General features: G+C 40.6%; 1 protein-coding gene across 1 annotated transcript; it reads right to left on the bottom strand.

The window, feature by feature from the left end:
- Positions 1-2,686: 2,686 nt before the first annotated feature.
- fezf2 (FEZ family zinc finger 2) lies at positions 2,687-6,501 on the bottom strand. The gene is made up of 4 exons (XM_035662598.1): positions 5,737-6,501; positions 5,262-5,396; positions 5,038-5,170; positions 2,687-2,937 (listed from the first exon to the last, which is right to left on the bottom strand). Exons 1-4 carry the CDS (start codon positions 6,499-6,501, stop codon positions 2,687-2,689), a joined length of 1,284 nt encoding a protein of 427 aa, XP_035518491.1.
- Positions 6,502-13,916: the final 7,415 nt, after the last annotated feature.

Raw genomic sequence — 13,916 nt, 5'->3', positions numbered from 1 at the left:
TCCACAGCGCCTGAGCGAAAACAGCCAATTAGAGCCAAGAAAGATATATAGAAGCTTTGGGTTGGAAGCTTGAACATTTTTGTGTCTCAACAATCAATCTTTCCTGGCATTATCTGTCAAATTGTCTGTCTCATGTACTACTCTCACGATTTAGTGAAAATTTCAATAAATATGACAAAAACTTGTAAAATAACTATAAAAGAAAACCTACTGCAGCTTTAATTTCTCAGCTCTTATTGTTTGTTTGTGATCACAACTTCCTGGACAGAATGAACGCTATTTGAATGAAAATGTACACATAGACACAAACAATTTGGATGACATCCTCCAGAGGAATGTGTGAAAATGGACAGGGTGTACACCAAGGTCATGTCTTTGGTCCCTTGTGATTTTAGAGGTTTTAATGGCCTAGAGGAAGAGTGTGGGCCTACATTTTGTATTCTTCACCAAAATGTACAACAGCCCCAGTGCATGCTATAATGCTAGCTAACGTATATAGTCTCAACATATAATAAAATAGAGACTTGACATTGGACAAGCTAATCCCATCCATAGGCCTTCTCTAACAAAATAACGAAAATACACCACCAATCTTTAAACCGGAAAGCATTTCTAACTACCTTTCAGTTCGTAAACTATCGTATAGATAGCTACTGACTATTTTTTTTAAAATGTCAAATTGCACCATTTTTAATTTAGTGTGAGTTTTTCTTTAAAAAACAACTAAGGCTATCAGCTCTGAAAGGGCCCATCCCCCCCCCCCCCCCCCCACAAACACACACACACACAGGCCACATTGCAACCTCCCTGTTTATATTTACACCCTTGACATTTACACACACTCTATGTGCAATTTTTTAGCAGATTCTGGTATTTTGGAGGGGATTGCAGCTCTATCCTGGGCCCAATGTTTCTTAAATCCCAGCCAACTGGCAAATGCATCTCATCTTTATCACTTCATCAACCTTGTATCTCCAGATTGTTGAGTTGAACAGCCTTGTTGCAGCTTCATTCGTTCGGGTTTAGATGCTTTCAGCTTTTGTTTACTATAAGAGATATTTTAATTTGAATGATTTGCTGCAGCAATAACATGCCAGGAACAGTAGCCGACATATTGTCTTTATTTGAAACGACTGTCCTTGCGTCCTTTAGTCTGTTTTATTAAAGTTCGCTGGATTTTCCTTCAGATGTCTGTGTCTCTGGCGCACACTGATGAAATAGGTGAGCAGGGCATTCATCTGGCAATATTAGCACTGCCAGGCTTCTGCAGGCCCGGTCGGCCCGGCTGAGCGCTAATTGGCTGTTAATAGAAAGAGCGCCATTTGGGAGCACGGATCTGCCTCTCGACAGAATGTGTGCAGGGATAATATTGTTCCAGGAGGCGTGAGGAGAATAACTTGTGGTCTATTAAAGCGGAGGCCCAGATGAGGAGCTGCGGCCTGAGTGCTCCATTATCTCCTGTTCTGATGAGCGGCTCCGGATGCGACAGCACCCCCCTTTCCTCAATCAAGCCTCCCCGAGCCGTTTAGCTGGTTAATGTAATTCGCTTTCAAGGGCCCATGTTATCGCTGATCATTTGCGCTATTACGCCGGAGTCAAGTGTAAATGCTGCATTATTAAGATCGTGTCTGTCAATAAATGGTGAAGCAAAGTGGCTGCAGAGCATACAGCGGAGCCAGACTGAGTCTATATGTGGCTTTTTAACAACACTTCAAAATAAAACACCTACAAAGTTTAGCAGACAGATGCCTCTACAGTAATATGCAGGGTGTTATATATGCCTTATTACTGCTAGTGGACCACACCGAGGGAATCATATTTCAAATGAATCCTGTTACTGGTGCTGTCATTAGCCTAAAATATGTTTGGTTTTTTAAATGCACAGTCTATATCTGTGGTCTATTTAAACAACTGTCATCTGGCACTGTGTGATATAGGCCTATAATAGTAGATTAATGGCCCTGAGGTTTAAAACACAGCAACAAATCTAAAAAAAAAACCACAAAATAAATCAACAAGAAAAAAACAAAATGACACCAAACAAATCAGTTGAACAAATAAGAAAAGAATTCACAAAACAACAAATCAAAAAAATATTGTAGTGCTTCAGTAAGCAAAAAATCTCACCCTTAAAAACATTTCTAAACTTAGTCAGCACAAGCGTCGTCATATTATTCAGTTTTATTTTCAAATGCCTTCAAAAAATGGAAACCACATGGCTCAAACATTCAGTTTTCATTATAAGTTATAACTTATTTATTCACATTAACATTTTTTTCTGTGAAATACACAACATGGTAATGACTCACATTTTAAATAACATTCTTTATTTCCATAACCTATTATTTACAGTTCCATTGCGGAGACAGATGAGTTATCCCATGTATGGCAACACAGGAAAAAAAATTCATATGGGCAGAAAAAAATCCCTATAATATTCCTACAGTGTGAAGTGTAAGGTGATGTACCTTCTGGTCTGTTTCTGTATTCCCTACAGTGTCACTGCTGGGATTACCACAGTTCTCTTAAGGGATCGTGCCCAATTTTATTGGACCAAACCTTCTCTCTGGACTTTCAAAAACAGCTCAGCGTGGCTACAAATGCAGGACAAAGGCCAGTCTTTGTGAGGCCTCGCAGCTCGAGGTGGAAAATGAAAACTTGCCGTGGGGGGAATTAGCAGCCTGCCTCAGCTCTGCAGCTCTCGGGAGGCCTCTGTGGCCACAGAGAAGACATTATCGTGCAGCTTCCTGATGTGTTTCTTCAGGTCAAAGTTGCGGCAGAAGCCCTTGCCGCAGGTGCCGCAGGTGAAGGGCTTCTTGTCGTTGTGCGTGTGCATGTGGAAGGTCAGGTTGTAGATCTGATGGAAGGCCTTGTTGCAGATGGAGCACTTGTACTGCTTCTCCCCACTGTGAGTCAGCTTGTGGTTCTTGTAGTTTCCTGGGAAATTGTAAAAAAGGAATAATGCATCAGAAGAAGCAAGGGGTTGATGAAACAGAAACATAACATGTTGTAACATTTATTCTGACCAGCAATTCAAGCAGCAGAATGAAGAAGTCAGAAGCAGCTGTTTGGAGCAACTTCAAACCTTTCAGCACTGAATGTAACCTGAACTTTTCTGGAAATGAGTGTGAATAACACATCACATCGAAACAGGAAAACAACTTCCTGTGACTTCAAGTGTAAATGACAATTCATAACATATACAATTTATTGAGTGAAGATGAAGTGTGAAAATTAATGAAATAATAGCTGACTGAACAAGTTTCTTTCCTTTGTAATAAAGAATCAAAATGTGAATTAATAAAGCATTAAACAGAACCGCAGCCTGAGTAATGCCAGCATGGGATAGAACAGGGCTGCCCAAGGTGGGGCCAGGTTAAATGTGGCCCGCCAGATATTTATAAAAAAAAAACAAATTATGAATTTAAACTAAAAAAGTGTTTATGCTGTTTTATTGTTTGTGTAAAAATGCTCCTTAAATATATAGGGTCCTTATTTATTAATATTATTAATTGGTGGGCAGAGTAAGTCAGACAATTAAGGGAAGACGGGATCCTCGTACCATTTTGCACCATAATACAATACAATAGCGTACAGTACAAAATATGTTTGCTTTTGGCCCGTGGCCCTCATTTCAGTTTCAGTTTCAGCCCTCCTTGGGAAAAAATGTATGCATGATAAGAAGTCAGCCTTATTTTTCTTGAAATCACTAAAAACAACAAGCATGTGGATTATTTGAATAATCCCTGTATGCATCCTAGTTTTGTGACTTTGTCTAAAGCCAAAATACATCAGAACAATAGCAGCTTGATTAAAAAAAACAACTAAATGGAATGGCAGATTGGTGATTTATCCACAGTTAAAATAACTAAGCGAGGGATGATTTCTTACAGTGGTTGAAGAAAAGCAGGAGGGGAAAGCAAGACAGTGTGCTATTTACTGGGAATCTTGCAAGAAACTGAGGATGAAAGAGGCCTCTTTTTTTTCTTCCTCTTTTCTCTTCCCTGCCAAGGTCAGCAGTTCATTGTGAAGTTAGAGCCTCCTCATTCCCTCTGCTCTGCCCAGCCTTCATTAATCAGGGTTTTGTGTGTCGGAGTCAAGAAGTTGTCAAACTTTGTCAGAATCAAGCACAGCGACAACTCAACGAAAGAAAAAAGCCCCCGATTCCTTAACTTTGCCGGGGTCTCGCAGCTGACCCAGAGCAAATGCTGCCGTCTTGAAGGGAGAATTAGTCTGTGTAAAGTGACATGTCCTATTTCCACTGATCGCTTCACGCTCATCGGTGGGCCCTGCAATTATTTCCCCTTTCATTACCCTCACAGATAACAGAGAGCAGCAGCATATGGTGCTGCTTCTGCTGCTGATCATATTTGTGTCAGCAGCCGACAAACCCCAAACTCTGAGGATTCCTTCACAGGGAACAAACACTGGTTCCACACAGAGAGGGTTTAATGCAAAGCTCTGCACGGCTGCACCCTCTCAACAATAACAGAGTGGAAACTGCTTCCTCATGCCAACTTAAGCAGTGAAATTACTGCACATAATACCCTATATTCTCTCAAATCTATGCAAGAAGATAAGACAGAAAAATAGGAAGCAGCAACTAAATACCATCCAGCAACATTGTTGGAAGAGACTTCAAAATAAATGGGCCAAAGATTGCAGGTAATGTCTAAGCTTAATGAGCCACTGTGTTTAGTCCTGGAATTTTTATTTTATTAAAAGACAGTTTTTCACATGTTCTCAGCGCGGGGATTTTCCAAAATCTGTCGTTATATTACAACAGGAGGATGACCGATAGGATAGCAAGAAAGAAAGTTGATTCGGGTCGGAAATAGATCAGAAAAAAAACTTAGCAAACGGAGATTTTTTTCTCGTTTTATGAATATTTTTTAGGATGCAGTACGGTCACAGTCATATTTTTGGAATAGAATACACATTTAATAGCCGACAAAAACAACTAGAAAAACCTGTCAGAAGTGTTTTTTGAATTCTTTTTTTTTATTTTTAAAGACGACATCAGGGTGCTTTATTTACCTTTCTGGTGGAACCCTTTCCCGCAGAACTCGCAGACGAACGGTTTGTACCCGGCGTGGATCCGTACGTGAGTGTTGAGCGTGGAGCTTCTGTTAAACGCCTTCCCGCACTGGTTGCATTTGTGAGGCTTTTCCTGAAACATTACAAACGAGTTTTATCCAAAAGTTGAATTTTTTAAGTACGATAAATGAAATAAAAAAATGCGTGTGTGCGCAGCGTCTCACCTGCGTGTGGATGATCTTGTGTCTGCACAGCGTGCTGGCCTGCCGGAATCCTTTCCCGCACACTTTGCACACGAAGGGCCGGGCCCCGGTGTGCACCGGCATGTGTCTGGTCAGATTGTAATGCGCGTTAAAAACCTGCGGAGGAGCAGAGGAACACCGGAGATGTTAACGAGAATAATTGTGACAGCAACGGCAGAGATGTTCGAGTGAGAGTGCCTCAGAAATAAATCTGCTCTCATTTATCCTCTGGAATTTAATCCCATTTACTAATTGTTTACTTGGTTATTTGTTTTGTAGGGCATTTTTTCGTTTTAATGTCAAACACTGGTTTACCTTTTATTGAAAAAAAAAAAGTGATTTACTTTAAAATGTTTCTCAATTTTAACATTGATATTCGCATTGAAAAAAGAAAAGGCTGGATATTGTTGGCCTATACATTATAGAATTGTATATAAACATGTTTTAATACCCTTACCTTTCCACAAACTTCACACGTGAAGTTTTTGGGTTTCCCGTCCGCCGCGCTGCTGCCGCTGCTACCGAGTTTGCTGTGCGTCTTGACGCCGCTCTTCTCGGCGCTCAGGCCGTGGTTCTCCTTCACTATCTGGTCCAGCTGCCCCGGCAGATGTTCTTTGTGCGGGTACTGAGGTGTGGGCAGCTTGTCGGCGCCCACCCCGGCCAGTTTGGCGTTCTCCAGCAGCAAGAGCCTGTGGTGCGCCGACAGAGAGGCCTGGGCCTGCGGGCTGGAGAACCAGTGTCCGGCCAGCAGCTCCGACTGCTGGTACGCAGAGTCCAGGTAGTTGAGATAGTAGAGCGATCCGCCGCTGGGCACGGCCACGGCCTGGTGGATGACCTGCGGTTTCACCACCCTGCTCCCCGACGTCAGCAGCGGCTGTTTCAAGCCCGGCTCCGCTTTGCCGCACATGCCGCAGTTCCCTTTGCACGGAGCGGCTGCGGAACCGCAAAAAGTCCCCCTGAAACTGGCTCTCCACAGCTCCGAGTAGTTCATCAGCGCCTTGGCTTGGAGGTCGTAGCTGAAGGGCTGCAGCGGGATCATGCAGGGGATCGGGGAGCAGAGCCCGAGCAGCTTCTTCCCCTCTGCCCGCTCCTCCGCGCTCCCCTTCGGCTCCGAGCTCTTGGACATGATCCGGTCTATGGAGAAGGCCAGGGTCTTGGGAGCCGCGGACGGTCCGGTCCTACCGCAGGACATCACCGTCTCCAGAGAGGCAGAACTTGCCATTCTTTGCTGTTGTTGTTGTTTTTATTTTTTACAGCAACTTGGTGTGAGCAACTCCCGGTATAGTCCGAACCGCTCCTCCAGCTGCCCCGCGTCTTTTTCACTCTCCTGAGCTCCCAGCAGAAAAGACAAGAGGACACATCAGTTTAATAAGCACCTTGCTGTCACAGTGTCACGCATTTGCATTCAAATGGCCATCCCCCCCGCAACAATAGCATCCAGGGGTGATGGATTAATGCTCATTAACTAGTGCACACAAAATTAACAGGACATTACAGAGCTCGTTAGGGAGGAGGAGGAGGAAGAAGAAGAGGGTAGAGGAGGAAGAAAAAGATCAAAATGTTGTAGTCGGCGCTCCGAGAGCATAAAGTTGAGTCTGTGTTGGAGTTTACCTCTTTAATGGTCGGATGGGTGTGGAGAAACCAGCAGACTGCTCTCTGTCACATGTTGGCAGCGCCCGCCCCTCCTCAGCGCGGATCACTTGTCTCCTGACATCAGCGGGCACCCAAACCCTTAACTGGGTGACAGGGAGACGCCCTCATCAACCTGCACGCCCTCAGAAAAACAAATCTACAGAAGGCGCCGACACGGGTTCCATATGTCATCTGCAACATAAATATGAAACCATTTCCCTCTAGAAAATAGGTGAACACATTATCATAATAGTGTTTTCATCATTAAAGACGCACTGGAAGAGCTGTGTGTAAGCCTCCTGCTTTCATTCGTTAACTACACACTCATCTTTTTTCCACTTCGGGACATTTTTGCAGGAGAAAGCTGCTAATCCTCGGAGATGGGATCCCTCCTTCTTTCCACGCCGGCTTATATACTTACTTACTATTTGTATAAATTCGAGGACGTCCAATTTCCACCTGTTTAAGAGCACAGGCTCCCTTAGGATCCCATTAAACGCTGTTCCTCCTTCCCTCCATTCAAAAGAAGCAATTTTCCAGAGCGATTCAAGGCTCAACTGAGCGCAGGGAAGGAGAGAAAAAAACACAAGCTCTTTCACTTTTAGCCACTAAAGCACTGCGTGAACCTGGTTTTGTGTTTTTTTCTCCCCCCTGAAATAGAGGGACGGATTAAAGAGGGAAAGAGGAAAAAGAAAAGACTTAGCTGGACAGAGGTATACAAGGACAAATGAAAAGAGAGGCTTTTTTTCCTCTCTCTCTCTCTCTCTCTAAAGAGGCATACAAGAAGTTTGCTGGAATCCACAGTGTTGTGTGGGAGTTACAATGAGCAGCAGCCTCTCTTCTGCTCGCTACAAGGACCGCGTTCAATTCATGTGTTTGCGGTTTACCTGAGGGAGAGGAGGGAGAGGAGGGGAGAGCTCATGCGACGCGCCCGGCAAAGAAGAGGGAGGGCGGGAAATAAAGGGGCAATATGAGGAAATAAAAATCTTCTCATAATGAATATAGCACTGCCTCTGTGTAGCTCTGTCATGATGTAACATATTTGATTTAATGACATTATTATTGGTTCTGAAAATATGTCGGATTGTAATACACATGACATTATGACTGTTGGGCAGTAATAATAATTAATTCATTAATTACTCATCACTCTTTTTAAGTAGCCTAATATTATTGCTTTATTTATCACTCTCTGACAATTAATTGAGACTGACCACGACTAGTAATAAAATTACTTTTTAAAAGGGTAATGAGTAATGAAAAAATAAAGATAAAATGAAAAACAAATAAATAAAATACATATTTTTTCTTATTTAATAATATATATATTTATATTATTTTTTTTATAGGGGTTTTCTTTTAGTAGCTAACCCAACACTGGTGACACCTTAGGTCAATTATGTGTGGGGTTTTTACCAATCACTTATATCCATGTGATAATTGTATCACCAATATTGAAATACTGTTATGTCACAGTACAGAAGAGGGTTATCTGACTTTAAAGTTAGAATTCCGGACCAAAATCCATCTATTATTAACATTATCAACATTTATAAATAACTGCTGCCACAGGGATTTTTCACTTTCTGGGAACACAAAACTGGTTCTTATTAATGGTTTCTAACAAAAAAATATTTTTTTACTACTTATAACCTTTAAGGATTATATTATTAAAAAACAGTAGAAAGAAATATCCATGACAGGGAGATTCTTGGAGTCTGTGTTTGAGGTTATATGAATGTTATAATTCAAAATGAACTTCATGTAGTTTTATGCTGCTATTTGGTCAAATATGTAGATCCCTCAGCAGTTTATTAACGCTGTCAGAATGTCAGAACATTTTACTGAAGAGGAACATTGAATGAGACAAATATAGGCCTAGACACACACACACACACACATACGGGGCTTGACCTGATCTTACTATAAGGGCACTCATGTTTGTTCATCCACACAGTCACTTTACAGGCTTAAAACTATCTAAAGGATATTCGTCGATATCCGTCAAAGATTTTGTGGGCTCTCACAGCAGCTTTTCTAAAAGGTTGCGATGTTTTTAAGCATTTATTTGCTATGAAAAAAAATTGCAAAAATAGTTGTGATTTTTTTGGTGACCGACAGATCAACGTTTTGCGCAGGGGACCTCGCGGGAAACTACAATGACAAAAGTTGCAGTGAAAATTGTGCTGAATTCACAGGGACTGGTTGAATTTGCATTAGTGTGATCTTTTTGGAGAGACTGGTTGAATTAAATGTGTCAGTGTCTCTGTTCATTTCATTCTTAATGCATATTTTGTAGAATGTTTTATGCATTCAGTAAAGCCAGATATTGAAAATATTTCTAGTGAAACTAAACTTTTGTGTTGGTAATATCACAGTTTTGACAGAAAACCAGCCCTGCTGAGCGGAATTCATGATCATGATGGTGCATTCTACACTAGGTGGAGGAAGGTGAAGGTTTACCTCAAGCCTTATAGACTATAGCCATACTTAGCCCAGCATGCTGCCGGCCTATAACACTAGTTTTCCTGTTAATAACCTTAAAAAACATCCCTTCTCTGTTTTGTTTCACACCTGCATCTCAGCAGGGAAGGATTAATGTCTGTTGTCTCTGTGCTACTCATATGCAAATAGGGTAAAAATACACTAATTTGAGTTTATTCAGGCACAATTGCCGGCTCATCCACACAATAAACATTGATCCTATTGCTGTAACCCAGGCCCCTCTATTCAGCTCTAACAGCAATTAGCTCAAGCATTGATTTAAGGGACTCTTGCTTGTTGCCTGCAGGCATGCAAGGGTCACAAATACTGGCTGGATGTGGCAAACCTGGTTTTAGTTTTCAGTGCTACATGTTTTTTAACAATTAAACAACAGTTCCAGATACCACACTTGGAGCCAATGGTTGTTGTTGTTTTTTTTACAAGCTTATAGTATGGATCAAGAGTCTTCATTGATCCATCCACAGTAGACCCACAGTCTCTGAGGTGAGTGTGGGTTTTCCAAAAAATAAAATAGTTGGTCTCATTGTGAAAATCAGTTAACCTAAACATTGAACTAAGCCATTCCACAAACTTAAAGATCCCCTCCAGACATTGGTTATGGATTGCAATGTGGGATTTCTGTTAGATTGTATGAATTTTTAGAGCATAAATGTTCTTGGAATGCAAACATTTTAATAAAATGTCAGAAAGTAAATATAGTGGACTAGGTAGCAAATAGGGAGTGATTTCAGACACTGCTGTACTATTTAATGCACTGTATTAACATCCAACTACTTCCTGCTTGCACTATATGCTGACTTCAGATTAGGCCGTCTTTCTGTGAGTGGAATTTTTCATCACTTTCTGTAGTCCCCAGGCAGTATTAAGCTCTTCAAGATTCATTCAACTGGCAATTGTAGCTTTTCTCACATTTCCATTGTTCTCACATACAAGCTTCTAATTAAATAATAAGAGACTGTAATATACTCCCAGCAGCTGCAAAAAGTATAATTCCTGTCTACTGCTTTCTGGAGTCCTCTTGGAGGTTGTGTTCCTGGCTGGTTCCCCACAGTTTATTGGCTGTGCGAACAGTCCGCGCAGTCACCACAAATGATGCCCAAACAGAGTCTATGCGTACACCCTGTGATTGTGGAATCTATGTGACACGGACCCCAGTGGCCCCTTGCGTACTCACGGAAGCGGAAAGAATAATACCTGCTTAAGACTGCACTGTGTGGTGTGACTGGATGTAGAAAAAGAGGTTCTGGAAATGTTTCAGTAGTGGTGGCACAGTGGCAGTATTCATTATTGAATTGAATTAAATTTTATTTGTAAAGTGCCATATCATAACATTAATTATTTCAGGACACTATTCAAAACAGAGACCCAACAGTTCTCACTATTCACTAATAAATTCATTGAACACATGTATAGACGTTTTTCCACATAAGACATTCTAACAGGTCAAAGTAGGAAAAGCTCAGGTGTAAATAATAAAATGAGTGATGGCTGCATTCCATTTAGCTTCTCAGGGGCCTGGTATTGTGCATTCTGGCTCACTGTGAGCCTGCCACGGCTTAATACTTGAACAGGATGGAGCCATCATTAGTAATATTAATAACACCTGTGTTTTACCTAAGTCAAGATGTCAAGGATGTGAAAAAGGCCTGTTGCTGGCCTTTATGAGACAGGAACATAATAAGTCAAGTGCTTGATTGACATCTCCCTTATTCACCTGATAGATTGTTGTTGTTGTTGTTGTTGCTGTTGTTGTTGTTGGGGTGGGACAGATTACACCTTTCCACAGCAGATATTTTTGACATTAATAATGGGTTTGTTCCATTTAGGAATCCCAGTTCCAGATCTGTGTTGTGCTTGCTAATTAAGTGGTATTTGAATGTACTGCTTGCAGTCTGTTTCAAATAGTAAGAGAGATGGTGTTCGACAGGAGAAGTACAAGTGTATGTTTTTACCAGCGATAAACTCAAATTAATAATAAACAAGTCTTTGGCTTCTGTTGGACAGTGTGTCTTTTGTGGTCTGACGTGTTTGTCACACTTACTGCTGTGGCATTTTTTATTTTCTTCCCCTCATGCTCTTCTTGCACTCACACACACACACATCTATATATATATATATATACACACACACACACACACACACACACACACACACACAGCTTTCTCACTTTCTCTCTCTCTCTGACTCTCTGACACAGAAATGAAATGTTCTGTGGTTCAGACTGTCATCTACTGTATTCAAGGTTTGACATGTTGACATTAGTAGGCATTACACTCTCTGCTGAGGGACCACTCCATCGCATTAGAATGTCCAATAGAGTTCCATCTTCTAAACAACTATTGAATTTCCCCAAGCAGAATTAATAAAGTCTAAAATCAAATCAAACTAGGCTGAAGTCCCATCTGTCATGTTTCAAATGGGTTCATTTGAATAAATTGGATAATAAAATTGAGAGTATTTAACAGTATTGTGGTCCTACTGTTTAGACTTGGTGTCTTTTTGTTTTTTTCAGTATGTTCAGTCAGGTCTGCACTGTATGTATTTACAAATTCACTAAAGAACTGCTTCACACAAACGTGGATATTACAGTAGTACAAAGAATAATAAAAAAATTAATACATTAAATACAATGCAGTGAAATACAGTAAGATACAATAGGAATAATATCTACGATATATAAATTCAATGATAATATTACATAATCCAATGCCTCCAATAATCTTCATCACATTTCTTTTCGGTCTCTTTTGGGGTTCACACTCAGTGTAATTGTTGTTATATGGCTAATTGTGTTAGCATAATGAGAGCTTGGAATTATTTTGTTAAATGAAAAAAGTTTTTTGTGAAACCTGTTTATATTTCATACAAGTATGGATGAAAAGTATTGTTTTGGTATCAGTACTGTAGTATTGATTAGCTATTGAAAAATATAGTATCTGACGTTATACAATACTTTTCAATAGCTAATAGGGTGTCATTTCTGTTTGGAGCAGTTGAGTGGGTAGTTTAGTGGGACTACGATCTCCGTCATCAAATTTACCTCGAAAGACCAAATCTCTCCACATATTTCTGAGTAAGTACAACAGGCTTCCATGTCAGCCTACTGCTGATGAAATAACATGCTGATAATGTGCCCAACTGTAGCCTCACACATCCATGTAGGGGAAATCACAGACAGTTGTCCTCACACTTTCTGCCCGTGGTGACAACTTTCACTGACGTTAAACCTGAGGAAATGAGACAAGAACGTGTGACTAGGGAGGGAATTCTCCCACAGAAAGGGCTCATTTCATCCTGACGTGTGTTACATATGATTTCTCCTAAACATTCAGACACACTGTTTTTGAGGTAAATTGTAAAAATTGTTAGATGTTATATTTTATATTTTATTTGCCTTATACTCCACGGAAAATGTTACTACAGAGTCACATTACTGTAGATGCCCCAAAACAGCCTTCTTTCCTCGGTGGAGTTTTTTCTTCAGGTCAGGTTTATAAGTTTATAAAATCATTTACTAAACATATCAAGGAAGTTGGAAAGTATAGTATATTCTGCTGTATTTGGATAATTCTGATTTGTTGTAGCATTGCATTACATTGCTACAGTATTAGCAGAACATCACAGGCATAGTGGTGAGTGCAGGATGTAAATACTGCATAAGTGGGAAGAAACAGAAAAGAAACATATTTTATTTGCATTTTTAAAAATCATTTGGAAGATGCAGATCACATGCTTTATAAATAGCTGTGTCTGATACTGATATCAATATTTAAAATATTTTATATGATGTTTTAAAAAGTCGGAAAACTATAAATCAAAATTTTTCATTCTTTGGCAGTGACAGACCCACTGATCCACAAGATAATACTGTGTCAGTGTCATGTTTTGTACACCCTTGCATGAAGGTGTAGTAGCAGTAGTATAAAAATCTTTTACTTAACATAACTCAGTAGTTTTCTTGCCTGAAATTGACAAAACCAAACAACAACCTGTATTTGAAAGTGTAACCGGACGTTGTATATTTATTATTAGTAACTTGACCGCGGAATGAGCATGTGTTGAAAACTGGACACTGCCGTGCTGGACCGGCATATGTCTACACGCTTTGACGTGATGGCAGGTTAACTGGAGATGATTGCAGAAGTGACTTACTGACTTACAGTACCAGAATGTTCTGGTTGATTGTCAGAGACTTAAAGAGTAATTCATTGTATTTATTTAACATAGAGGCTATTAAACTCCATTGTGACACCAGATTTTATTGGTGCAATATTCCCCGGATGGAGTCTTGGAGACAGTGGTGCTTGATTGGAGAATGGCTTACGATCTGGATGCATGTCATGTGGAGCGGGACTTCTGATGGTTGGGATGAGAACTAGAGGTGGATGGGGTCGAGGAGGATTGCATCTACCTAACACTGAAATTACAGCTGACAGCAGCAGGCAAAGCTTGACTGCAATGAGATGATTGGCTCACAGAGGTTTTTGGTTCAATCCCCAG

The sequence above is a fragment of the Morone saxatilis genome, unplaced genomic scaffold (assembly GCF_004916995.1).
Source record: "Morone saxatilis isolate NCDOM2014 unplaced genomic scaffold, NCSU_SB_2.0 Contig18, whole genome shotgun sequence".
Lineage (NCBI taxonomy): Eukaryota > Metazoa > Chordata > Actinopteri > Moronidae > Morone > Morone saxatilis.
This window is presented reverse-complemented; position numbering and strand designations above follow the sequence as displayed.

Coding starts and splice junctions, on each gene's coding strand:
- fezf2 (XM_035662598.1), bottom strand. CDS start 6,501: ATGGCAAGTTCTGCCTCTCTGGAGACGGTGATGTCCTGCGGTAGGACC. Junction 5,397..5,736: donor CGTGTGAAGTTTGTGGAAAG/GTAAGGGTATTA, acceptor GCTCCTCCGCAG/GTTTTTAACGCGCATTACAA. Junction 5,171..5,261: donor ACAAGATCATCCACACGCAG/GTGAGACGCTGC, acceptor GTAATGTTTCAG/GAAAAGCCTCACAAATGCAA.